The sequence below is a fragment of the Chaetomium strumarium genome (assembly GCF_033439665.1).
Source record: "Chaetomium strumarium strain CBS 333.67 chromosome Unknown B0T15scaffold_3, whole genome shotgun sequence".
In the NCBI taxonomy this organism is placed as follows: domain Eukaryota; kingdom Fungi; phylum Ascomycota; class Sordariomycetes; order Sordariales; family Chaetomiaceae; genus Chaetomium; species Chaetomium strumarium.
Genome location: NW_026944431.1, coordinates 4,359,466 through 4,385,913, shown reverse-complemented (window position 1 = coordinate 4,385,913; position 26,448 = coordinate 4,359,466). Strand labels below are relative to the sequence as shown.

The window sequence follows — 26,448 nt, the reverse complement described above, 5'->3', positions numbered from 1 at the left end:
GTGGCTCTCGTGGCCGTCGAGGATCAATAACCGGTATGTGCCTTTTGTTCGAGGTGCCGTATGGTAATCGAAGTGCTTGATCCAATCCAGATCTACTGCATTGGTAGTCCAGCCATTATCGGTGGTTGCAATACGCCAGGTAAGTGGTAGGTTGTACTCCCGGTACTAGTTACTCTGGTGGTACTATGTGGCTAGGATGATGAACGGAGGGATAACCCAGCCAAGGGCGTTGACTCCCTGGATCATAGTCGCCTACTCCCGATTACTAGGCTGAGCTAGTTTTGCCTTGCCACGCCCATCCGAGGTCGTAACCACTATACCTGCGAAGATAACACCCATTATAAACCCAGTCTTATCAAAGTTGTAGACATCGTCATCGACAATCCTATATTTAGCCCTAGTATTCCATATAAGTGCAAACCACTCGCTGATGACCTGTAGATCCTCGTATTTAGCCCTCTGGTAGTCGTACTTATATATATACCGTGTACGGAGCTCTGGCTGGCGTTTGACAAAGTTATGAGCCCAGCGTTTGCCGACAGGGGGCGCGTCGCGTTCGCATAGTAGGTGGTTGGCCATATCTTCCACACCACTTAATCTAGGTGGGAATGCGCGTGTAGATAGCTCAGTTATATACTGAACTATTGACTTCTCTTCTAGATCCGTGAGCTTACGCGAGTTGGCTAGAATATCGCGTCTTGTAGCACGTCCCTTGCGCCGGTGGCGAATCGTTGCTTCTGGAACGTTGTATAGCTTGGCTACCGCCCGGATACTAAGATTCTCGCTCTGTTTGATAGCTTCGAGGGCTAAAAGAAGCCTGGCTTCTTTTGAGGGGCTACGCATGGCTTGTTGCGGTGGTATTTGGTGGAAAAGTTTAGAGGAGGCGCGTCGCACTGAAAGTGCGTCGCTCGCTTATCTGCGTCGCTCGCTTATCATGTACGTTATATATCTTATGTTTATAATGCTCTTAGAGCTTTGCTTATATATAGATTAAGCAATCCTGGCTCTTGCACTATCGAGTGCTATTGGGCCACCGCTGGCAGTCTTCTGGCTAGGTTCTTCGCAGTATCACCCTAATTCTATCATATACATTAGTCCTTTCGACCTCCTATAGGAACTAGTCGGTGCCGGTCCCTATATCCCAAACCCATATAACTAGTCGGGGTTCTCCGTTTCGGTTGGTAGGCCTATCGGGCTAAAAGTCGTTGTCAAATTTTGATCGAAAATAGTATCGGCATTTGTATACAATATACTAGAACCATAGGATATAGACGTAGTTATATCGCTAGGGTTAGAGTCAAAGTGCGTCTTGTTCGTAGGGTTCGTAACGCGGGCCGAATCTAATCCAAATACGTACCGCATTGCTATCCCCAACGCCGTTATACGGCTTCTTATTCCAAAAAGTGTCCTAATCTTATAGTTCCTGCCCCTTAAGTCTTCGCTGGTTCTAGGCCTTCTGGTATTCAGCCTTGGGGTTCTTAATTCCACCATTTCTCCTATCCTGGCCTTGGTCCTATACCGGTCCATTCTACAAGTTTAAATAGTGTTCTTCCTAGACCCTAACCAACTTGGCCTTGACAAATTCCAGCTGGCTTATAGCCTGAGCCTTTTCTTCTACGAGTCTTTAGGTAACTGTTCGAAGTTCGGCTTGTTCCTCCTTAACCTCCTGAAGGCGTTAAGCGAGAAAGATAGGGTTCGGGCCAATAGGTTCGTTATCCGCTTATTATATTCTCTATTGACCTTCTTCGTTTTAGGTCAGCTGGAATCCCCAATCTTCTATGAGTTGCAATGCCGTAGCAGCAGCAATATTATAGCCTATAATAGGCTCTTCGAACGTAATATAGGGACTATTGCTTCCTGACCAGGAGGAATTATCAATACTTCCTTTGGCTATGCCCCGGTCAACTATATCGTTAAAGTCATCCTCGGTATAGCTTGCTATAGCTACTTCAACTATATAGGTTGACTTGTCGATTATAGCGTTTTCCTTACCGGGCACCTGCTTCTAGTCCTTTTTGCTATAGCACTCTTACTTAAAGTGTCCTTTCTTACTACAGTTGAAATAGGTGGCTTAGGACTTGTCCTTCTATCCCTTTTCTTTACGCTAGGTGGCGTCTATATCTATCGGTCTAGTATAGATGCTATACAATATACTAGGATATTATCGCTTTTTCTTGTCGTTGGCCTTAATAAATATAGGCTATATTCTATATCCTTTATACTACTGGCGCCTAGTATAAATTCGGTCGTCAATGCAGATAGCTATAGCGATATATTCGTCAAGCGTATCGGGTCGGTCCTTTTAATATAGTTCGTCCTTGACTTCTTCCTTTAAGCCATCGTAGAACAATTACATAAGACCTTCATCGTTAATCTCGCACCGAAGTAAATCCTAGTAGAACTATATAACATAGGTAACCGCTGACTTTGTCTGCCTTAGGCGTACAAGTCGCTCCTATATATAGAACTTCTTATTATAGTCTCCGAACACCTTCTAGATTTCCTGCTTAAATTTATTATACAATTTGAAAATTTCAATAATAAAATCATCCTAAGCATCTATATTATTAGTTAGCTAATCCTTAAGGGTAGGTTCAAACCATCGAAGTACCTTCCCCTCAAGCCGCAAGGAGATAAATATAACTTTGGCGGATTCGTCTATAAATTTATCCGGGTAGTACTTAAGGTAGGCCCTTATAGATATAAGGAATCTAGTAAGTCCTTCTTTATCGCCTCTATACTTAGGGGGTGCTTCGAGTTTAGCTTTGTCCTTGGGCTTGCCGTTATAGGCCTTGTTGACAAGCTACTACATATAGCCATTCTCGGCCTTAAGCTAGGCGATTTTGGCATTGAGAGCCTCGAGAGCCTGCTATATCTATCGCATGGTTACGGCCTAGCTCTGGGATTCCAGGGTGCTAGGTGTCTAGGGCGCCATGATGGTCGGTGGTACCTTCGATCTGAACCGTGACAGAGTCAAAGGGAGTGAGCAACGTATGACGAAACCATAGGCAGTCCTGCCTCTGAAAGGGTTCGCCGGTCGAAGGTAACTGCTGGTCGGACTATAGGTCTCGGTGAAGCCAAAAGGTTCACAACAATGCTTGTCGCAATGTCTGCATAATAGGTATAGGCTATTGCTTGTAATTGCTCACTGAGGAAGCTAGCTATCTGAATGAGTGGCAGAATGGTAGAACTATATACAGCTTCCTCCCCTAGGTATCCCGTACCTAGATCTTTGGAACATTTGGAACAATTGTCGTTCCCATTGTTCCATCTGGAACAACGTTTCTTGGCGTTGTTCCCCAGGAACAATCGTTCTTGGCATTGTTCCTGATTTCCCTAATCCTCATTGGTTCTTTCTTCCTCGTAATGATTGGGTACGGGCGCCGCCCGTTGACCATGCAGGTCGGCCCCCACCGGCCTCTGCAGGTTAGTTCATGACACAAATGTATGGTGTCACCGCTATAAGGAACTTATGGCTCTGAAGGAGTAGTATAGCCGGCCGGAGAGGACGGACGTGCGTGTCGGTCATCCAAGAGGGAGGAAGTATTATGCCTCTTGTGGAGGGCTTAAGGTGCAAACCTTGGAGTCCCGTGGCCTAGTATTGTTATGCTTGGTCCGGTAGAGAGGTTTGGCCTTGCCTCTCTGATTAGATTACCTCTATAAGGCGGATCTTCGCGATTACGTTTAGGTAGCACGTTTGTAGAGTGATAATCTAAGGACTTCAAGGTGGGTTGGCTAATGGACTCGGGCCGGCTAGGAGAATATAGGCTCGCTCGGAACCTCGATGAGGAACTGGAAGCTAGAGAGCCCGGCTAGCCACACCCGTGGCCACGGCTTAGCCGGGCTAGCACCCTACTAGCCGTTGGCCCAAGGCCTTCCCAAGGCCTTTTTCCTTACTTGCAGCAGCGTGTATCACTGAAACCATGTCTTTCCTATTACTTCCGACGAAGGTTTTTACCCGGCCTGAATGGTACGGTTTTTCCTTTGTACATAGCAGTAGAGGGTCCGGCGCGCCTTGTAAATAGCTAGGCACAGCGGAGTAGGAGAATATATATATATTGAATGGTTTGAATAATTAGTTGCTAAGATCTAGCTTTGAGGAGGTGAATTATCCATTTTACACTGCTTTCTTTTTTTCGATTACCCTATGCAAAATTCACAACTACCATAGATAATAAGATACAGCTTGGTAGAGAGGATAGCCTAGGTAAGGCCGTCCCCCTGGGATATATATTATATAGCTGTATATAGTTGTTGTGGTGGAATTTAAATAAGTAGGGTAACTTACCTTAGAAAGACCCGGCTTCTACAACACATTGCGCAACAACCATTTATCATGTAATGATGCGACTATACTTGCAGTGATCCTTAGAATGCTACGGTTCCAACTATATATGATGCACCTATACGAGTGGTAGTTGTGTTGGAATTCAATAAAGTAGGGCAACTTACCTTAGAAAGACCCGACTTCCACAACACATTGCGTAACAACCATTTATCGTACTATAACACGACTATACTTGCAGTGATCCCTGGGATCTTATAGTTCCAACTATATATGATGCACCTCTATGCGAGTGCTAGTTGTGGTAGAATTAAATAAAGTAGGGCAACCTACCTTAGGAAGACCCGACTTCGACGACAGCTTTATCAACAACCATAGGTCGTATCATAATGCGGCCATATTTGCAGTAATCCTTAGGATCTCACGGTTCTAACTATATATAATGCACCTATCTATGTGTGATGGTTGCGGTGGAATTGAATAAGATAGACTGGGCTACCTTCTAATGTTGGTGAAATAAGTCGCGATTTTGTTCGCAACATTCTCAGACCACGTATGCGTGTGGCCTGGGTGTATGTTTGATTGGCTGAAAAAGGCCTCCTGTGGGGCGAAGCCTCACAGGTACAAACACCTAGTGCCAAGTGCAACACGTGTGGCTGAGACTCTGAGACAACCTCTAAGTCGATCTATTAAAAACTAAGTAAAAAGGTAATAGTTGGTGACGTGAGGAAAGGGAAAGAGTAGAGGGCTTGGACGAGTTGATGATTGAAGGTCAACGAATCGGATGTGGTTAGTATGCCAAGGCCCTTTAGGTTTCGTGCCTCTGGGCGAAATAAATTCCAATCCAATCCTATGGCAACGGCGGGACCGACAACAACCAACACTTGGTCACGCATTTCGAGCCCGACGCTCTAAGCGAACGCTGTACGGCGCTGCATCGTCAAGTCTTCATTTTCTTGAGCGCGCAATATAGAATCAACCGAAATCCCCAGGAATATGCCTCCCCAATCTCGGCCGACCTTCGGCACTCTTGTTGGCACATACTTCAAACATAGAAACCGAGACTACCTCGCTCGTCTTTTGCAGATCTGGAGTCCAGCCATGGACGAAGAGGAGGGTACTGCTCTAATAGGCAGCGCACTCCACCGTGCCATCTTCATTGGAGACGAAACCGCGGTTCGAATGATTCTCGACGCCGGGGTGAGCCCAACAGTGCAGGACAGCCAGCTCTACAGCCCTCTCGCAACGGCGGCTGAGGCTGGCCAGCGCGACATTACTCGCTTGCTCTGGGAACTCGTCGGGCCCGACGGGCGGGCCGCCCCCCTTCGGTCGCCCAACTGTCTTGTAGTGGCTGCTGAGAAGGGCCACACAGACCTGGTCGCCGACTTTCTCGACATGTGGGACGGGTGGCCTATGGATGAGAAACGCCAGGCACTATACAGTGCTACAGGTGCCTGGCGGGATGGCGTCGTCAGCGTATTGCTGCCCAAAGTTGCCTACGAAGCCGACACCATCCAGCACGCCCTCGAAGTAGGCGTCACCCAACAACCGATTCTGTCAGTCGCCAGGTGGGGTTCCTTCGTACCTATCACTAAAGACGAGGAAGATCTCCGGCAGCAGCGCGTGGTATGTCACCTCATTGATGCCGGCGCGAATCTAGATGTGCTCGCCAGCGGCGGCAGAATCCCATTGATTCATGCCGCGGCCGAGTGGCGCCATCGACTCGGTGCTCTCAGGGGGCTCCTCGAGAAGGGAGCGGATGCCAACGTACGCGACGGACACGGCAAAACGGCGCTGCATAGGCTCTTTCAGAGACATTCTTCCTCGTCCGCGGACGCTCTACGCATTCTCTTGCAACACGGCGCATCCCCCGAGCTAGCAGACAAGGCAGGGGAAACCGGACTGCACGCCGCCGCGCACACGGGAACGCTCGAGCAGTTCCAGCTCTGCCTCGCGGCCTGTGGAGACGAGGACGCGGCCCTGCGCCTCCACAACTCGTACGACGAGTCCCTCCTCCACTACGCCGCCGCCGGCGGGAGGGAAGACACGGTCAGGTTCCTGCTGAGCCGCGGCCTGGACGCTAACGCGGCCAACGCCAACGGATGGACGCCGCTCATCTGCGCCCTCATGCCGGCCAAAGTCAGGCAGTGCTACCCTCAGTGCTCCCTGGCCAGCCTCCTCCTCGAGCACGGCGCCAGCGCGCAGGCGGTGACGGAGGAGGGCTGGACCGCGCTACATGCGCTAGCGTCGTACCCCAGCGGATACCTGGGCCTGCCGTTCGACAACTGGGACGACGTCACGCCGCTGGTCCGGGAACTCATCGCGCACGGCGCCCCGCTTGATGCCAAGGTGAGCTCGCTCCGGAACCCTGCAGTCTCATACAAAATGTTCGTCTCTCCCAACCCCGACGCGTGGGGGGTCCGGATGCGATCGTTCGCTCGGAACTGGGGAGGCGCCGCATCGTGCTCCTCGGCTGCCGTCAAAACTTTGGGGAATGGTGGTGAGGGCGCAGGCACGACACCGCAGATGTGGGCTCAGCGGAACGGCGCGAACGAGGTGGTCAAGGCGATCCTGGAGCACCAGGCCGAAGCGGCCGGCGAGGCAGAGAGCTGAGGGGAACGCAAGTATATTTCCGACTGCCAGAACCAAGCCCCTTTCCGGCAACCATATTCAAACACACACATATATATATATTGTCCTATCACGCTTTGTACTATGTACATGCGGACCCTCATCGAAGTATATACAGTAGGGAAAACCTTAGCTAAAGCCTAGATAAAAGCCCCCGCTCCCTTATATCCCGTCGCAAGTTCGCAGCGGCCCCCATTCCCCTAACCTAATAGAGCTCACCCCCCATCAAGTCGAATTAAATAAAAACGTAATGTTACAACCAATGTAGCTGCGCGTAGGAAACCGAGACCCATTCTTCCCTTTCCTCAGCGGTCGTTTGCGGAGGAACTGAGGTTGATTCCACAAGATGTATCGAGCCTTCTATATTACGATGTTAGTTTGAGAAACGGATAGACTGGGTGGTTAGCACACCGAATAGAGCCGCAGCACGTTGGGTTGTGTCAAGACCCTTGCAGTATTTGGCGAGCGTCGTGACAAAGTCTCCTTTGTGCCCCTCAGAAGTTATTTTGGCGAGACACTTGACCTCCCTAGGAGTTAAGCGTTGCAAGTCGATCACCGTCGTGTAAAATGGCAGAGTGATCAGTTCACCAAATGGAATGTCTAAATAGCTGTTCCGATGGGTAGCTAAGTAACGACAACTCGGTTCCGGATGATGTCGCCTATCCTTTACAATGGTTTCAAGATCGATTTTAGATGATGGCTGATTTTGCATAGTGGTAAATTCCGGATGATGATCGATCGTGGATGGTGGTCTAGATGATGGCCGATTTGAATGAGCGGCTAGTTTGAACGGTTATCGATTTTGGACAATGGGTCCTTTCCCCTCTTTTATATCCCCACATGGCTATATATGCCCTACCAAACCAAACCCGCTGACTTCCACTGGTCGATTTTGGATGGTTGTTAGTTTTGGACGGGTCTGCCTAATAGATGTAACCCTCTATTATAACCTCTACCAATTATGCTCTCTGTTATAGCATGATACGACAGAGTCCCAAGGCGGCCAAGCGTGAGCGAAATTCGAGGTCGCGAGCGGTATAGGAGAGATTCGAAGCCTGGTGAGGTAGGAAAACTTCTCGCCTACCTTGGCGGTGACACTCTCCCGGCCAAATTGATAGGCGGCTGGCTTTTGACGACTGTCGATGTTGGACGAATGGTCCTTTTCCCCTCTCTTGTTTCCCCGTATGCTGTATTACAGGCAGCCAGCCGCCCTACCAACCTGCCGCTAACTTCTATACAATGCTTCCGTTCTGTTGGTCGATTTTGGACGATTGTCGGTTTTGGACGGATCTATATGGACGCAACCCTCCATTATATCTCTACTAATCATACTCTCTGTCATAGAGGCGCCTTGCACTACGCACATATGCATTAGGCTATGTTTGCGCTGCTGAAACTTGTATGGTTGGGAATATTGATACCTTCACCAAGCAACGCCGCTGAATCTGCAGCCCTAAGCTGCCCTCCATCTGTTGCCTGAACGGAACGGTCGGATCAAACTCACTCAGTGGCTATTAACAAACTGTTCAAGTCAACAAGCTATGAGTTATGTCCTAGTCTATAAATTGGCGGCTTCCATCTTCTTTCTTACCCATTGACTTTCTAACATCACCGCCTCTATATCCCGTACGACGCTCCTGAGCCCACATTCAATGCAATATGTGCCAACTCATTAGGAGGAGGTTCTATTGTAACCATAACTCTGGAGAGCCATCATACTGGCATCCCCCCGAACCCACTGAGTGTCCAGCTGCCGTCGCCGCTGGTGTTTATGATATAAACGGTCAACTACAGCGCTGCACTGGTGATAACAAATCGACAGCCACCTTCCAGGATCATGGCTATTGCCCCAACAACAGCCATTGCCGCAAGAAGGCATTCAAAAAGCGTGGTTGGACGTGCTATGCGTGCAACTCTGCAGTTCCCCCTGGCGGCAATACCTGTGGTAATTCATCCTCAAGCAGCGACATGGTATTATTTGATGTCCTGTGTACCGGTCACACCCTTCATTACCTACAGGCTACGCGGCTCAAATGTAGCGCTGTCACAACAAGCACGAAAATCAAATTCCAGTAATCTCCACGCATGCCTGGTAGCTATTACCAAAATTCCAGGCGCAAGAGCTGGAGCGTGAATATCTTCTGGATCAACACATTTCCCCACCTGAGTGGCATGCTAATCTTGTATTGTACCAGAAACAGAACGATCATGCGTGGAGACTAAGGTACCTGGCCAAGAAAGCCGAGAAAGCTTGATGAGCTTATTTTCATGCCCAGAGCAAAGGATTTACGCTAGGCACAGCACATGGTTCGAACGTCTTGGCAGGAAAGTCGAGACCGTTGACCACCACGTGAATTGTTCTAATCCATACGTCTCGCGGACAAGCCACGTCACTAGACATGTACAGTACATTCATTTTGGCAACTTCCCATCCAGTCTCAGCTCTGATTTCCAAACCCAGTACTTGCTACTAGTACTTAGCTCCTATCAGTCCTATGATGTGCTATCCTACGGATTCCTACAGGGGATCAAGCAAACCCGGCCCCAACAGCAAAGCTCACATCCTCAGTAAAGCTCGCCGCCGCATCAAAGGCGTGCACCCCACCATTGCTCGCCATATACGCAACATTCGCATAATGACGCAGATACCGCGTCGGATAATTCCACGCCCGGATCGAGTGGTTCCCCTGCCCGTTGAGCGGCGCCTGCGGACAAAAGGTCGCGTCCTTGCGCATCTGCTTCGTCCCATCGTCCGCCGCTAGCTGCAGCACAAAGTTGTAGTGCCGCATGTACCGCCCCGCCACGTCCCTCGACTCAAGCGACACGCAGCCGCTGTTGCCGCCGCTGCCATTGAGCGCCGAGCGCACGATCCAGGTGGCTTGCTGTTTCAGCGTGGTGCTAGAGGAAGAGGAGACGGCCTCCGTGACGATGCCGTTGGAGCTGTTGTGTGCGATGTAGCGGTCGGTGTAGCCCGATGTAGTGACGCGCAGGGAGATGGACGAGCCGATGGTGAGGGCTGGGCCGCTGGTTAGCGGGGTAGTGGCGTACTTGGCTGCCGCGATGTCGGCTTGCACGGCGTTCTCGGTCGCGTCGGACGGGTACCCGGAGGTCATTGCGCCCTCGTAGAAGGTGCCCTGGGCGCTGATGCTGTTGTCGCCGGCGATGCCGAGGATGATGGCGCCTTCTTTACGCATCGGGTTGTAGCCGTTGCTGGGTCGCACGCCGCTGTAGAAGGTCGACATGGAGCTGGTGGATGCGGCGTTGGCGCCGCGGATAGCCCACTGGTTGGGCCGTCCCTTGATGGCGGCCGTGGTAAAGCGGTACGAGATCGACAGGTCGCCCGTGTTCTTCTTAGGGTTGACGCCCGAGAAGAGCCCATTCTCGAGATCGGCCATGATCTACGGCCTGCTGCCGGAGCCGGAGCCCTACGAGGTGCAATCGCCGAAGTAGATGGCCTCTATATGGCCGTTACCCGTGTCCAGACTATTGGTCTTGGCGTTGCCGTAGTCGAAGCAGCAGCCGCTGTTGTAGTGCGTTCCGTCGAACACCGTATATGCCCTCGGTAGCATCCCCTATGGCTGTGCTGCTGGCCGTGTCGTTGCGGTAGCCAGTGCCGGGCGAGATAAAGACGCCATATGCCTTCTTGCCGTTGAATGTAATGGGTGCGCCTATCGCGCTGGCCAGGTTGTCGTAGCCGTTGGCTTTGGGACCCTTGAAGCCGCCGGGTGGAGCCTGGGTGAGATGGTTACTGCGGCCGGACTGGTTGTAGATAATGGCGATGAGACAAGTCGTATTGGCGTAGAAGGAGTCTTGGGCTGCGGCATTGGCGACGCGCCCGGCCAAAAGGGGCGAGATGTCGGTCGTTTTGCCGTCCGAGTCTCGTTTTACTTGGTAGAGACGCCCGCTGTAGGCGCTGTACAAGGCACGGGTGGTACTGTGCGCAGCGATGCAGGGCGTGCCGCCTGAAGCGTAGATGTCGCAGGGTCCGGCGGCGACGAGGGTGCCCGCGGCGGCAAGGCCTAGGGTAAATACCCAGGCGCGTTCAAAGCTCGTTGTTGAGAACATGTCAAACACTTGATCGCAGGTTGCTTGGTAAGACCATAGCATATACTCCTGTAGTGTTGTAAGCCGCCCCTTTATAGAACCATGGCATACCACGGACCTATCCCGAGCAGATGAAGACCGTAGTTGGAGGAATTTTGATTCCGCTTCGGACTGTCCATGTGTTCTTCCGCGTCGTAATCCCACCTTCCCGATCACCACCCTACTCTTTGCCGCCGCGTACCGAGGTATTTAAGCCAGCAATCTTGGAATACAAGGCAAGTACCCTCGCCGTGTTAAGGCGACGGCGCCTGATAAGGCCATATGATCGCAGAAACCTAGTATGCCCTTGAAGTGTCTTCCAGTCTGATGCTACAGTCATCTCACTGTCGGACTGTCCTGGCTCCCAGTGGCCACGGATGGCGGTATACGCAATTAGCCGGGCGATGCTACTCAGGGTGACGATGCTTGATTAGCGGAACGATCAACAGCAATCCGTGCGTCTACAACCGCGCCAATCATCTTGGCGGCCACAAACCTCCGAATGTGACTCTCTCCTCGTACGAGTGAAACCTAGAGGGTGTTGTAGATGGTACCTCCGACTGCCATGCCAATGGCTTGACTAATGTCCTACCGTACCCCATATCGATGTTCCAATTTCCCGGTCGTTAAACTCTGGGGTACTGATGGACTGCCAAAGTCGAGGTAGAGGTTCACAACCCCCTCTTCCAACTTCACGGTCTTCACCGATGTAGGGAAGACGTGAAATCGTCGGTCGGTGAGTGTGATGGGTCTCGTTTGCTTCTATTGCATTGGGCAATTGGCATTAGTGTCGACGTCTGTGTATAGTTGTTGGGTCAGGTGTCACCATCCGAGAAACGAAGTGGAAGGGTATAGGAACTGGTGTTTGTTGGTCTGATAATCCCCTTTATCGGGTTTCGTGGAACTCCAAAAAGCCAGCCTAGGACTAGACGATATAAGTTGGCTCGATAGAATTCGAGAGACCTTGAACGGAACGATGTGAGACTCTCTGTATCCTAGGGCAGACGTGACTGAAAAAATGGATTGCTTGGTGGCCGGCGTGGAATTTTGCTGTCGGGCTTGAAGTTCCTCAAACTTTGAGCAATCATGGCATTGGGAACGGATCAGGGAAAAGCTATTCCTTCCGTCGAGTTACCGTTAAGCCGTTCTCTCCTTCGGGAGGGGAAGCAGTCGAACGCAGGTTCAAAACTCCGCAAGTCTGAGCATAGGAGTGGAGGGCATTTAGGAGGTCGTTATGTGCGAGATAGGTCGCTGTGCTACTAGTGGGTCAAAGAGACCGGCCAAGGAGCCGCAGAGTGGAAAGAGCGAATCGCAAGGGCAACGGATTGTTTGGGAGCGCTGCCAAGTGAAGGTGCCTCCGGTTAGCACCCAAGACTGATTACCTGGTAAGTCGGACCCCCCCCATTCCGAACACCCCACATTCCGAACACTTTGTAAGCCTTGGCATCTGAACCGCCCATCTTCTTCAACCTACTATATTACAACATTATCAACCCACTACAATACAGGAAGCATCTGAGTCGGAGCTTTCTGACCCGCTCTCTTTAATGCCAGACTCTTCAAGACGACCAGCCTCAATTTGAGCCCGGTGTACCTGTTCAATGGAAGCGAACTGCTTATTCGGATCCGGGACTACCCTCCTCCTTCTCGACGGCCGGGCTGCCTCCAACTGGACTTTCAGAGCCTCGTTTTCCTGTTGCAAGCGAGCTAATTGGAAATCCTTCTTATCAAAAGCCTTCTCAACCTTCTTGAATAGAAGCCGTCGCGTAGAAAGATCTTGCCGCCGGATGGCCAGGTTGGTCAGGTGATCCCGAAGGTCTACCTTCTTGCGTGGAGTCTGAAATTCGACCTCCTTAGCCGTAGTGGGATGGCCAGGTAGCGTAGGAGCTGGGGTCTGTAGTAGGCGTAGTAGATTATCTTCGTCAGGCGCCCGGTTCGAATTTTCCAGCAAGAGAGAGCTTATCAGTGGTTTGGCCATACTAAGAGGCCATAACCCAGATGCCTTCCACCCAGCTTTGATGTTATGAGCTGTAATTGACTCCCTACGAGCCTGGACAAGGCACTTTAACATCAACTGCTTGCCCAATGCAGTATATTCTGACCAGCTAGTCAAACGATTGAGGAGCTTGCAGTAGGTGTGATTGAGGGGAGAGAACACTGATAAATCCAACGTCTAGAGAACGTAGGAGGTATAGGCTGGTACAAAGAGTAGTTGGATATTGTTGTTAAAGCACTCCCATATAAATTCAGTGGTTGTATAGCTGCCATAACCGTCCAGGATTAATAGCCGCCTCTAGGAGGGATCCTGCGGCTGGGTCCGAGGGATGAAGACCTATTGCAGCCATTCCAACGCAATTACCCTATTCACCTAGCCTTTATCGGTTGCAGTGAATAGCCAGTCCTTTAGTTCGTCCTTGGCGATAGGGAACCACTGCTATTAAATGCTCTTGCCCTTGAAAATGACAGCTGGTGGGAGTAATACCCCTATCGGAGACGCACTCCAAGAAGGAGGTCTAGGCATGCGAACCAGGGACTTTCCGTTGCACTACGCGTGTATGGGCACTTCCAACTACCAAGCCGTTGATACCCTGACCTTCCATAAGGCCGAATTCGTCAAAGTTCCAGCGGTTGGCAGGTAAGATGTCCTTGATAGCTAGGATCTTTAATTATAGAAACCAGCTACGGATAACCGCGTTAGTGGCGCCGTTGATACGAGCTGAGTCGATCTTACGGCCTCTCTGGGTTCGGATAACCGGGTTTCTACGAAGAAACCGGGTTATCCAGCCCTTTCCAATGGTTATACGGGTGGCTCCCTGTGCCTATAGAACTCGGCTGGTGAACTCCCTGATCTGGGTATGGGTTGGTGGAACACCGAGAGCGGCCTGGGTCAAGACCCATCGGGTAAGATGATCTTCCTGTACCCGGCTAAGAGTTTGTTACGGTTCGGCGGCAATAGAATGGGTCTGCGAGCCGTGGAGGCGGTCGTATAAGGTAGTCATTGGGATGCCGAATTCCCGGCTGATGCTTCGCGCTAAATAGCCACCGCGACGGTACTTAGCAACTGCATCTTGTAAATCTTGTTCCGAGTAAGCCATCGTAAACTGACGATACTACTGCCCAAAATATGAAGTGATTTAACTTAGAATTGACTGAGTTGTGGTAAGTTGAACTGAGGGGGTCGAAAAAGCGGTGTGGGCTTACAAAGTGTTCGGAATGTGGGGTGTTCGGAATCGGGGGGGTCCGACTTAGCACTGATTATTAACAAGCACAGTATCTGATGGGTCGTCAAAACACCGTCATAATTTGAAGCTGCAAAGATACCCTTTTATGCGTCCTTAACTCTCTCCTTTCGGTTCCCCTCTTTCCATGTCTTTGCCTTGCAGCTCAGGCGGGAACTTCTACTCTCTCGCCGAGCGGCTTCTCTCGGGAGCGTACCGGTATCTGACAATGATGGCACCGGAGGGACTGTACATCCTCTCAGATGCTCCGCCACAAACGGCCTCCTTACCTCACCCTCCCTGATGTCATCATTGCCATCCACCGTTGCAAGTCAGTGGTCTTAGGCGTGTGATGGGGCAAACCTGCTGGATGAGAATTTGCATCAGTTTCATGTTTCCCGCACCTGCAAAAGCCGCGCGAGGGCCCCGGCCGAGTGGAAGTGCGGAATTATTTCTATGTCGATGGTAGCCATGTGGTAGAGCTCTACCTCGAGAGGCGCAGATCCCTGGGTCCTCGAGAGCTCCCAGTTAGGTAGGTATTGATGGCTGACTGGCGTCTCTAATGTTATGGACAGTGGCCTGGGCACTGGGCAGTACCGTTAAGATTTTGTCGACTGACGTGGGTGCCACGCAATGCCATTCATATGGTAGCTACCTTAATCATCAGTAACGTTGACGTAAGGATGAGCTATGTATTCTTCTCGGATGGTCTGATCGCTGTCAAATTTTGAAGTGTCACGTCATAGACCTATTAGCATTTTGGAATGAGATCTAAGCATCACTAAGCCGTCACCAGCGGGGCACTGAGCCATGAGGCCCCCGTATAAGAACGGCCAAGTCCCTTGAAGTGTAGGCTTGCAAACTCCCACTCCTACAACCAACAGGAATTCGCTACCCTAGGTTCAACACCTTAACCGATATTCAAATAATCTTTCAATCTCTTACGACTCCGACAGAATGCAGTGCGCTGTCTGCGCATCCGAAGTTGTGGTCGCTAATGGGATCTGCAACACCTGCCAGTTGGCATTCGACGGGCTAGGTGCCTTTTGGACAAATGGTTGCAGATAGCCTGTGATTATGAAAGACCCTATCGTCATAGTACGTTCAGAAACTCTATACACTATCCATTGGTTCTGACCTCGCTTGAAGAGGACTATCCACCTTTGGTATCTGGCGATACTTTTACTCTAGTGCCGACTCTTTTATGCAATGGCACACCTCACGCCCGTTGGGCGGGGACGCCTCAGATCCCTGGTAGAGCCACTCGAGAGGTTCGAAGAGGCCATGAGATGGACCCTGGACCCCGGACCCACCCGCCTTGTCTTACTCCGACAGCAAATTAGACTGCGCGATGGTGAGACGGTGGTAGTCTGCAGCAGTTGGTACCAGCGCTGGTATCGAACAGTACGCTCCAGGCTTGTGCACAGGCAACCAACGGCGCTGCCTTTGAGGGCCGGCATCAGCCAGCCTTATGTTGCGCCGGGAGGATATGCCGTTGCGCCCAGCTGCTGGGTGGGAGGACTCTCGACCTATTACTAGTTATGGGTCAGGTTATTGGGTTTATTTTGCAATACTATCAAGCGTTGAGTTCCGTTATTGGGTTTATTTTGCAATACTATCAAGCGTTGAGTTCCGTACCTAGTTGGCACTCTATACATCCCCTAGCGCCATTCAATGAGAATAACCTAGAGAGATGACAGACTACTTAGTACCTCTTAGGTAGGTTTCAGCATAACTACAGTTGAGGTAGAGATTCCCGAGTTCCTAGCGAAAGTAAGACAATCAGAGGACAGTGTTTCTCTAAGACACCTGTAGAAGTCTGGTGGCATTCGCATCTATAGAAGGGAAGATGTTATCTGCTTATCTAATCAGTTTGATGGGGCATCCACGGTATAGGGCCTGCAGAATGATATCAGCGATCGTGTGGCATGCAGTCTGCGACAGACCCTAGCTTTTCGCTACTGACCTGCGCTATAAACGCGCTGAGACGCAATAACCTGACACGATAACAACGTACAATATAACAACCACCTTTGCATTACTGGTACCTTGCTTCCGCTGCACAGTTAATTTTTATAGAGGCCTATTGTTATGCCCTGTGTCAATTGAGCAGGAGAGAATCATAATATGCCTAGGTAAGCTAGAAAACCGGCAATCCGGCATTATTCTATAGGAGGCCGGAGGGCTTGGGAGCCACAATGCCACATTGCATATAAAGACAATATAGGTCTTGATCCCACATGTCAGAGGTGTGCATTATTCCCAAGGTATCTATACTTCGTATAGGTACCTACCTTAGGTAAGGTGCACTGCTTGGTGATGCGACTATGCTGTGTGAAATCGACTGACGTCTTCTCGTTGCCACTTAGTAGAGTAAGATAGATCATAGAGGCGCCAAAGCTTTTGATTGCTGGCTGGCGTTAATCATTGAGGTGATATCGAGTGGCCACAACCCGAAAGAGAGCGTTTATTAGGTTGCCGTACTTGACCATATGTCTTTACTAGGAGTCGATGACACGAACAGCGGCGTCAAGCTGAGCTGCGCTACCTGTAACTACGTATTCGGGGATTGTGCTCGCAACGTGTGGTACAGTTTTACCAGTACTAACGTCAAGTCAGTAGCCACAAGACTCATCACACTGGGTGGAGACTCGAGACGACGCAGTCTTATGCAGGGTCAAGTCACTTGTAATTACTACAAAGGATGACCTATTACTATGTCAAGGACCCCGAGCCACCGTCATCAGACAGGTCACGGGGATGGCCCACTTGTCGTCTGCGTCAGCGTAACCCTCTGGTCCTTTGGTTGGCCGTTTCTCCTTCTCTTTTGGGTAATATTTGCAGGGGCCCGATGGTATCTTGGAGTTTTATGCTGTCTTTCCTGCTTATTAGAGAAGGGGTCTGATCTTGTATTACACTTCCTCCACACTAAGGTACCGCGGATTTTACAGCCTATTATCATCGGGAACTCTCTTCACTAGCGATACTGATAGGCAGCATCCGGACACTACCTAAGATATAATGACACGCCCAAGCTGTACAATCCCCTCCATGGGACGCATGCTTCCACGGGTCCGGCGGGCAGCATCCAAAACTGCAGACGACGCTGTAGAGACGCAAGTAATTTCCGGATTCGCCCTCCGCGTTGGTGATGCCGTTGCATCATTCTGTGACCAATGCGCTTGGGTTAGCCGCGGAAGGGGCACGAAGGGGCGTCTAAGAGGAAGGGGGAGCTGCTGACATATAGAGGAGATAGCAATCGCAAGGATGGCGAGTACGGGGAGCATGTTGGGCACGGTTAAGGGCTTACCGCCGGAGCTGGGGATGCCGCTTGTTTGGGCTGGGCGGGTGGTGGTCGAGGTGCTGGCCGGGTTAGGCCCTGATGTTGCCCCCTGTCCCGGGGTGGCGGTTGGCCACGTGGGTGCTGATTGTATGCCGGTCGGATTTGCTTCGGCGTAGCACTCGGCGTTGATGAGCGTGTGGTTCAGATAGATGGCGCCGCCCAAGACGCCAAAGTTGGAAGCTTGATACCACATGACGGGGCACTCCTCCGCGATGCGGATAACACTGGCGCTGTTGGCCGCCCACCACGAGGAGCAGTTGCGCGCGTACGCCGTGTAGTCTGGCAGAAGCGAGGCCGGCACGGCCGTGGTGAAGCCGCACCACCGTGACTTGTCTGGGAAGGCGCAAGGGTAGTCGTACGTTCCGGAGGTCAAGCACGTCTGGATCAAACTGGAGCCGAATGAGTTGTACGCCTCCCCCAGTGCGCCGGTTGGCATAGGCACCGAGAGATATGTCATCGGGTCCTCAGTGGCGCACCGCCACGGATCTGTCCAGGTTTCCTCGACATCTGGGTACGCCGTGGGAGCAACTATCGGGTGCACTTCCGTATAGTTGGCCGAGGTCGGGAGGGCGGCGACGGCGCCGATGAAGCTGGCCAGTGCCGCTGCGAGCGCTGCCTTTCTCGTCATGATGGCGGTGGTATCGTAGCAGCAGAAGGAGGTCAGACAAGAGAGGATACCGGGTCAAGAGCGAAATGCATGGTCGAGTTGAGTGAGTTGAGTTGGAGCGCGGTGTCAGGAAAGCAGTGTGTCCTAAATCAGGTGTGCCTGTGGCCACTTGCCAGGGGCTCCAGGCACCACGGGGTTTTACCCCTGCACATGTAGCTTGGCAATGTGAGTCTCATCAAAGTTCCTCCACATCTATCCATGGGGCGGCCCGGATGAGAGGTGAAAGATTTTACCAACAGTCTTTGGCAAAACGCAACATCATCAGAGTTTCTCTTATTATGCACATGTATGTATACATTGTGCAAAGGAGTTCCCTTCGCACGAGTACCTAGGAGCCTAGCGTCATACCTGGTAGCGTTAGTACCTAAGCGCTGACTCAATACAGATTATACAGACCAGGAAGCTCACTCCTACAATCCTACGGCTATGATCCATCAACCGACCCGGGGCGGAGGGTTGTAGACCCGACGATAGAAGTCTCGTTCAATCACTCGTCTTCCTCGCGGCGGTCGGCTAAAGAAGGATGGTGCTCCTCTATCCAATCCTGGACGGCCTTCATGCAATTCCGCTTGTTGTAGCGCTCGAGGTCGGGCCAACCGTGCGCCCGATATATGTCGGCCACCATAGCCACCCTTTGGGTAGTGGCAAAGTACACCTTGCGGGGGCTAATGGGGATATAGAACAGCTGCTTGAACAGGTCTTTGAGAAGTTCAAAGAAATCCGGGATGGCCCAAGCCATGGAGCCGGCGCGCCAATCAATCTCGTCCATGCAAATGCCATCGTACCCCTCGTACTCCTCGCCCTCGATCGGTTCCCGGGACGGATTTTGCAGCACGTCGTTGTGGCACTCGTACCAGTATACCACACCGAGTTTGGTGTCGAGCAGGAATTTCGGGTTATAGTAGCCGCCCTCCGTGAGGCTGAAAACGTGGGGATATATGCACTTGGGGAGCTCCTCCTCGGTTGTGACGCCTATATCCCCGGCGGATAGTTCACCGCAGGAGACAAGGCGAGCGATGCGGCGCCAATCGGCAAATAGGGCCTTGCCGGCACCCTGGGCCGAGTCGTCGCTGGAGTGAATGTAGGGAAGATGGCGGAGCAGCGAGATGACCTCGTCTGTTTTCCCTAGCATACCGATGGTTTCGGCGTTGATTTCGGGCCAGCCCCCTTCAGGCGGTTCGGCAACGTAGCATTCTTTAAGGTACATCCGAGTAAGGAAACGGTAGTACTTGCGGACAGCGGCGATGGTCGCCTCTCGTAAGTAACTAACCTCGTGGAGCTCGGGCATTTTACTTCTTCGAGGAGCCGTAGAAATATGAATAGGTGAGCGAGAGTCTTTCTACAGGACGATGGTAAGAGAAGTGGATAGGCCAGAAGTAAATAGTGCAGGTGCAGGGTTAACCGCCGACTAAAACAGAATTTCAAGGATTCGTCGATGCAATGCCAGACTCGCCAGTTGATTGATACCGTACAATTCTGCGAAAAATGGAAATACTACCTCCACTCTTGGCTGAATATAGCCAATAGAACGGTGCGGCAGAGGGTTCTGCCAGGAGCCCTGGGCGTGCCCAGCGATGTCTAGGTCTCTGAATAGAACGCTGATAGAGCGATTTCACCCCAGAGAGACCTGTAAGGCCTCTGTCACAGCCAATGATAAACCCAGCATTAAAGTGGAGGTAGTATTTCCATTGTTCGCGAAATTGTACGGTAACTACCAGGTAGGTAACATTAGCTTCCGGCTTTTGTATCCGGGTTCCGCATCCGGGCCGATGCGGTGCACCGTCTTGGCCGCTGTCTTGGCAGCAATAGTATATACTATCCACTAGCGCCAACGTCGCAAATGCGACGCACTATAGAGTATTGTAAGGTAATAGGTAAGCCCTATTCTCGACATTGTTCTCATTCGACAAGCTGGAGAGTCAGAACCAACAGGTTCCACTCGACACGCTAAATACAGATCCGTAGCGGGGTTGGCGTAGCAGAGAAGATGGAGCCACCGCGCTAAGGGACTTTTCGACGCCGAAGTTGGAACCCCAACGACCTACCGTCAGAAGTTCAGAACCCAACGAGTCGTGCTCCCTGCGCTCAGGAATCCAGGATACACCGATATAGAGTGAAGGCAGCATCATTTATATACGACGTGATACGTCCCAAATTAGGTACCTAGTATTCGCGCCGGTATATAAGTAGGTATCTTGCCGAAGCCTTCTAGCCCTCGAGACGTCGCTTTTTACTCCACTACTTCTACTAACAGAAGTGCTACCCAATCGAGGGCAGAGCTTGTCGTACAAAAGGTCTACGATGCGAACTCCTCTGCAAAGACCCTATTGGATAAGCGAAGGCAGCATGCTTGCTTGGCAAAACAAGGAGAGCCCCTCTATTCCCTGAGAAGATATATCGGTACATGCTCCTAGGAAAGGCTGGCCAGACCGGAGTAACATCCACCTGCTATGGACGCAGATACTTACAGGCAATAGCTATGGCATTTACGGTCGAGGCTATTACTTATACGGAGATATCCTCTCGGTGCCTGCTATAGAAAGTCTACGAGAGTGCGTTCTCTTGGACTTAATCTTCTCAACTATTCTTTGTCCGCCAGGAGGACGACCCTAGAAGAGTTTTAACTCTTGCCGCTTTGGACCCTCTTGGAAAGATACGGCAGCTGATAACGGCACTTACGGCATCCCTCCTTCTCGGGCCCGATATCGTATAGGCTGCCCTAAACCTCGATAGGACCTAGGCGGCGGCCCCGGTCGGCGATAGGGATCCATCACCCATCAGCGATCCTTATGCCTACAATCCTAATTAGCATAATTGTCCGCTCCCATGCGTTAACTACTCCAACATTTATAGCTAGACTCTATACCTATCGGTTGACCGTCTTTGCCGTTGCTAGGAGCCCCTGCTGCTCCAATTCTTGGTGATATAGCCCCTAGATGACCCGGCTTCTACTATCTTAATCTGCAGCTACATACTCAACGTTACGTCTCGCCAAAATCTAGGGATAGCCTCTCCTAGTTCGCCAAGGACTATAGAAAACCCTAAAAAGTCAGAGAAATTATTCGACCTAAAGCTAAACTCGGCCCCGGCATGCTATAGTGCTACGGCTAAAGTCAAAGGGGCCACTCTACAGCTGGCCGCCACCATTGGCAACGGCTCTATAGGAAGCCCTGACGACATTATAGGCCTGCTAGAGGGCATAGAGAGGTTCTTCGACGCCAAAGACAACTGCGACAAGAACTTCCTGTTTGCCTGGCACAAGAAGACGGCCGCGAGCGTCTACCTCGGCACGGCTCTTGGCAAGCCCACCGTTGCGTCAGCCGTCAGAGCGCTCGCTAGCCGCCTGTAGACGGGGCGCTCGGTGCCTAACCGCACGATTGCTAAGCTCTACGGCAGCAGGCGGCGCCTAGAGCACCTCTTTGGCATTGCAATCGGCACGGCCAGGGACCTCGCCATACTTTAAAGCACGGCTTTGGCGTAGAGTCACGGCGCTTGTACCGCTAATGGAAACATGAACCTCGAGCCTGCTAGGGAGCTAAAGGGCGCAAGGGTATTTGAAGTCAAGGGAGCGCCGATGGTAGGAGGTAGCGACGATAACAACAACAGGACGGTCGGCAGAAATTTGATCACCGCAAGTATATATTCTATAGCGCGCCTCACTCCTCGCTCTTGGCCGCTCCATGCCCTAGGCAAGCAGGATATAGAAGAGGGCCACCTGCTGCTATATTCATATTATATCGGGCGATAGCTACGGCACCCTTATATCCCGGTGCGGCATCTCGGCTATAGACTTCTATAAGTATAACCCGGCGGCGAATCTCTGCGGCACCCTTATGCCGGACGACTACGTATGCTGTTTAGCGGGCGACCCCTATAAGCCGCCGACGCTATAGCCAGACTTGGACGGCACCTACGCGATATACCTTATCCAGAACAGGGATATATACGAGATACTGGCCAAACGGTACTATGTCACCGTCAGCGAGCTAGAGGCCTGGAACAGGGGAAAGACATAGGGCTGGACCGAGTACAGGGACATGCTACTCGGCTATAACATGTGCATCAGCGACGGCTTTGCTCCCTTGCCCCTGCCCCAGGAGGGGGCCAGCTATGGCCCGCTGGTTCCCGGCATACAGTTTCCGCCCGACTTTGACCGGTGGAGGAACGCACTGGGCGAACTTAACCCCTGCCCGCTCAAGGCGTACTGCAGCAACTGGGGCTTCTATAGTCCGTTCCCTGCCCACTGCAAGATCCACGCGCCCGAGGGGGGCGGGCCGGGGAGCAAGGAGAAGGGCTACCAGAGCACATGCGTCTCTAACTGCGGCACCGACATCAAGGTCAACTCGGGGCCGCCCGCCGCCTTCCAGCGGATCAGCTACTATGAATCCTACAATATAAAGCGCAAGTGCTTGTGGCTCGGCTCCAAAAGAGCCAACACAGATGGCACCTACACCTACATCCACTGGGCCTTCGCCGAGATTGATCCCAACGGCTGGAAGGTTGTTCTCACCGATCCTTACAACCAGTGGGCCGACTTCAAGGCTCTCCCTAACGTAAAGCGCATCCTCGCGTTTGGCGGCTGGGCCTACTCGACCGAGCTGGCAACGTTCGGCATCATCCGCGCGGCCATCCTCGATCACGGTGCCGAATTCACCAGCAACATCGCCAAGTTCCTCAACGACGAGGGACTTGACGGTGTCGACATTGACTGGGAGTATCCAGGTGTAAGTGCTTACTGCTCTCCCTCTCCTTCTCCCTTGGATTCCCAGGGGACCCCAACTCAGTCAAACAACATTGGACATCTGACTGATCAACATGTTCCCATGCAATGCATTAGGCCCCAGATATCTACGTGGGCGACTAGCCCATCGGCCAAAAGGGAGACGGCGCCGGATACCTCACCTTTCTTACGGCCCTGAAGAAAAGGGTCGGCCCCAGCAAGTCCGTTTCGATTGCCGCTCCAGCCTCGTTCTAGTATCTGAAGGCGTTTCCCATCGACCGTATCGCGGCTGTGATCGACTGCATTATATTCATGACCTACGACCTACACGGCCAGTGGGACTATGGCAACGCGAACGCGTTTGACGCGTATAAGTCTGGAAAATACATCCGGAGTTACGGTAGGGCTGATCCTTCCCCTAGTCCCCGCAAGACATGAGGTTGTGAATAGAAATAAAGGGAACATTAAATGCTGACTTCTTAAAACCCCCAAATACAGTCAACTTGACCGAGACTTGCAGCTCGCTTTCTATTAGTCCGTATTCCTCTTTCTATCCCCCCCTCCCCCGTTCTCCTTACACGGTATACCATCGCCAGTACTAACCCGCCCGGTCTGTGAAATAGTCACTAAAGCCGGCGTACCTAACAATAAGATCTTTGTCGGCGAGGCCAGCTTTGGTCGAACCTTCTATATGGCGCAAGACGGCTGCTGGGGGCCTATGTGCGAATTCACCGGGACAAGACTGCAGTCAGACGCAAATCCCGGGCGGTGCACGAAAACGGCGGGCTATCTTGGCTACGCTGAGATCCTGGAAATTGTCTCGCGGAGCGGCGACAACGTCCAGGCCTTTCACGACCACGCATCGAACACGGATGTTTTGCTCTACAAGGGTTTGTCGGACCACTCTTCTTTCTATCCCACCACGGCATCAGCCCACCTCCTACACTATATGTAACTAAAACAGTGAAATGCCCCATGCGCTAATCATGCCACCTCGGCAGGAGACTATGTCAGTTACATGACCCCGACCTCCAGGGACACTCGACGAGCCGACTGGCAGAAGCTGAACTTCGCGGGCACCGTGGATTGGGCCGTTGACCTACAGCTCTTTGGCGAGGAGGACAAGGCCGTCCCGCCCACTCTGCCCAACCCGGGGGAGGAGGGATGCATCACCGGTGAAGATCTCACTGCTAATACGGCTGAGCTTTGCGAGTTTGCGTACGCCTATGGCTTTTGCCCACCCACTCTTTGTAGGTGTACTGACACGGGCCGGGTTCCGCCCTTCCCACCCGAGAGCAAGGGAGTGAACATATCCAACATCATAGCCTGGGACGAAGACGATGTCGAACTCAACCAGCTCTGCAAATTTGGATGCAAGTATAGCTACTGCCCCAGTTCCGCTTGCACGACACCGATTGTCGACGTCGACACCGGCGACGATCCCGAGGACGACATGAACGACCCCAACTACGTCGATACCGGAGATATTCGCTACCAAAACCAGAAGTACTGCTACCTTTCACAGGATCCACGAGAGTGGGGACCAGCAGTAGCGCAGTGCAAAAACTGGTGCACGCCGTACATCGAGCAGGCCGCAGACGAGGGCCGGACTACGAACTACGGCTGCGTGGTCTGGCAACCAAAAGGCGCACCGGATCCGTATCAACCGATTTCCGGAATGCCAGGCAAATGGGCGAAGGGCGAGTGCAACTGCGATAACTTTCTCATCAACGAGATCGCCGACACGGTGCTGGAGGCCATGCCCGCCATTGCTCAGGTACGTCCCCTGGCAAACCACACGCACTCTGCCATTCACCGGTGGCCTATCTTACCGCGTACTGACCTTTCTCAAGATTGCCTGCTACGTCGTCATGTCATCATTCAAATTGGTCCTCGATGTTGGGACGAGTCTTGCTACAGGTGGAGCAAGCCGGGTTCTTAGTGGCGGTTTAGGTACAGTACTACTCTGTCTCCGAGGAATCTCTCCTCTCGGCTCCCAAGCCTGCTCGACACTCATGATTAATTCACTCCAGATATGCTCGCCACGGCGGCCGAAATGGCTTCATACATCTACCCGGCGAACGAAGATCCCGCAGGAGCTTTCTCGTGGTGGCTCTCGCCCTACGGAGGCACGGATCTCGTTCCGGATGATATCAAGAAGGTTTTCGACATCCTCAACTCCCTTCCGGATGGTGTGTCAAGCTTCAGGGTGCCGAAGAATATTCCCAAGGGGTCAGGGAGGAAAGGAGATTCCGGCAACCCCCACGACCAGTCCACGCCCCGAGCACCGGGTCCCATTGGAGGCGGCGGCTCCAAGCCGAAATGCAGGGTACCTGTATCCAAGCAGACGCAACGACTGATGCCGGCCAAGAACACCGTCTGGGTGATAGAGTGTGTCAGAGACCGAACCAAAACGACAGAGTACGTTGTTACATTTGTCATCTCGGCCTAGAACGCCGTCCCGAGTCAAGTCAAACGGAGGTGCCTAGCGGCCTGGACGCATGCATGCTACCATTATAGCTCGGCCATCAGCGTGAATAACCAATGGGCAACTTTGGCTTGCCCGCCGGAGGCCGGGAGGGTGTCCAAGCAACGCGACGACGACTCGCCAGCTATGGAAACCTGGGCGGCGGAGCACAAGGGCGCTGGCTGGAAGGATACAGGATGCGACAGAGACGAGTTCCCTCCGGCATATCTACTAAACGACCAAATGCATGAGTGGAGACAGGGTGGCAAGCAGAGCGACGCGCAGCTCGTACGGCTCCTCCCCAACAAGGAGAACCAGGGTGCTGGCGGCATGTGGAAGGGTGCATGCTTTAGGGAACCGCTCCTGGACTTGTCCGACCGCACTTTCAAGGACAAGGTTGTATTGGCCAACGTGAACAACCCTAGAGTACTGGTACAGAACGCGGACAAGACACAAACCTTCGCCGCCATCACCGTCCACCAGTGGCCCGAGTTTACCATCACCGCGTGGGACCACGCCGCCAACCCGCCCAACGATGATGGCCTGTAGGACAACCGGTGCTGGCCGCAGGGCCGCACTCCCAACGATCCAGGCTTCGCCCTGCTGCAGGAAGCGGACCTGTGGAACAAGGCCCACTGGCCGAATTGGGCCTCCTTGGCAATACGCTGCCAAGTACGAGGCGGGTAAGAACGGAGTTTGAGTATATGGTTTTTGTATTTGACTGGACTGGTCACACTATCTATACTAGTAGTCGATACCTTGCCATACACACCAGGCTGCGACAAGAGAATGTGCAGCAGAAGATTATGGGTATTCTTTTTTTTCTCGCCCTTAAGCCTTCGCTGCAAACCTGGAACGTGAAGCAAAAACGGATGTCTGTCTCCAGCCAATACGTTATAGGACAACGACCACTGCTTCGGGACCTCTCTTCTGCCTTGTAATTGTGACACTAGCATACATTGTGCAGATATTAATGATCACTACGATATTGGAAGTTGACCGACCGATTCCAACATCTTCCGAGAGTCACTCAC

General features: G+C 52.2%; 6 protein-coding genes across 6 annotated transcripts; 2 read left to right on the top strand and 4 right to left on the bottom strand.

Annotated features, from left to right (window-relative positions):
* The first annotated feature begins 5,153 nt into the window (after nt 1-5,153).
* B0T15DRAFT_530858 (ankyrin repeat-containing domain protein) lies at nt 5,154-7,074 on the top strand. Its single transcript, XM_062869199.1, has one exon. The coding sequence runs from the start codon at nt 5,282-5,284 to the stop codon at nt 6,896-6,898; it is 1,617 nt and encodes a 538-aa protein (XP_062723465.1). The 5' UTR covers nt 5,154-5,281; the 3' UTR covers nt 6,899-7,074.
* Nucleotides 7,075-7,076: 2 nt separating this feature from the next.
* On the bottom strand, nt 7,077-7,696 carry B0T15DRAFT_530857 (uncharacterized protein). The gene is made up of 2 exons (XM_062869198.1): nt 7,328-7,696; nt 7,077-7,276 (listed from the first exon to the last, which is right to left on the bottom strand). Exons 1-2 carry the CDS (start codon nt 7,626-7,628, stop codon nt 7,170-7,172), a joined length of 408 nt encoding a protein of 135 aa, XP_062723464.1. The 5' UTR covers nt 7,629-7,696; the 3' UTR covers nt 7,077-7,169.
* A 1,537-nt stretch (nt 7,697-9,233) lies between these two features.
* Nucleotides 9,234-12,514, bottom strand: B0T15DRAFT_567085 (fungal alpha-L-arabinofuranosidase; the record flags this gene model as incomplete). The annotated part of the gene is made up of 3 exons (XM_062870714.1): nt 9,234-10,314; nt 10,463-10,964; nt 12,498-12,514. 3 exons carry the CDS (start codon nt 12,512-12,514, stop codon nt 9,445-9,447), a joined length of 1,389 nt encoding a protein of 462 aa, XP_062723463.1. The 3' UTR covers nt 9,234-9,444.
* A 4,532-nt stretch (nt 12,515-17,046) lies between these two features.
* Nucleotides 17,047-18,341, bottom strand: B0T15DRAFT_530845 (uncharacterized protein). Its single transcript, XM_062869197.1, has 2 exons — nt 17,528-18,341; nt 17,047-17,384 (listed from the first exon to the last, which is right to left on the bottom strand). Exons 1-2 carry the CDS (start codon nt 18,186-18,188, stop codon nt 17,380-17,382), a joined length of 666 nt encoding a protein of 221 aa, XP_062723462.1. The 5' UTR covers nt 18,189-18,341; the 3' UTR covers nt 17,047-17,379.
* An 89-nt stretch (nt 18,342-18,430) lies between these two features.
* B0T15DRAFT_433419 (uncharacterized protein) lies at nt 18,431-19,644 on the bottom strand. The gene is made up of 2 exons (XM_062865773.1): nt 18,636-19,644; nt 18,431-18,575 (listed from the first exon to the last, which is right to left on the bottom strand). Exon 1 carries the CDS (start codon nt 19,513-19,515, stop codon nt 18,715-18,717), a length of 801 nt encoding a protein of 266 aa, XP_062723461.1. The 5' UTR covers nt 19,516-19,644; the 3' UTR covers nt 18,431-18,575; nt 18,636-18,714.
* An 820-nt stretch (nt 19,645-20,464) lies between these two features.
* B0T15DRAFT_567083 (glycoside hydrolase family 18 protein) lies at nt 20,465-25,963 on the top strand (the record flags this gene model as incomplete). The annotated part of the gene is made up of 13 exons (XM_062870713.1): nt 20,465-20,661; nt 21,157-21,572; nt 21,711-21,837; nt 21,932-22,075; nt 22,121-22,204; nt 22,244-22,951; nt 23,092-23,172; nt 23,203-23,347; nt 23,571-23,837; nt 23,949-24,724; nt 24,801-24,900; nt 24,981-25,368; nt 25,414-25,963. The coding sequence occupies exons 1-13, from the start codon at nt 20,632-20,634 to the stop codon at nt 25,961-25,963; spliced, it is 3,816 nt and encodes a 1,271-aa protein (XP_062723460.1). The 5' UTR covers nt 20,465-20,631.
* Nucleotides 25,964-26,448: the final 485 nt, after the last annotated feature.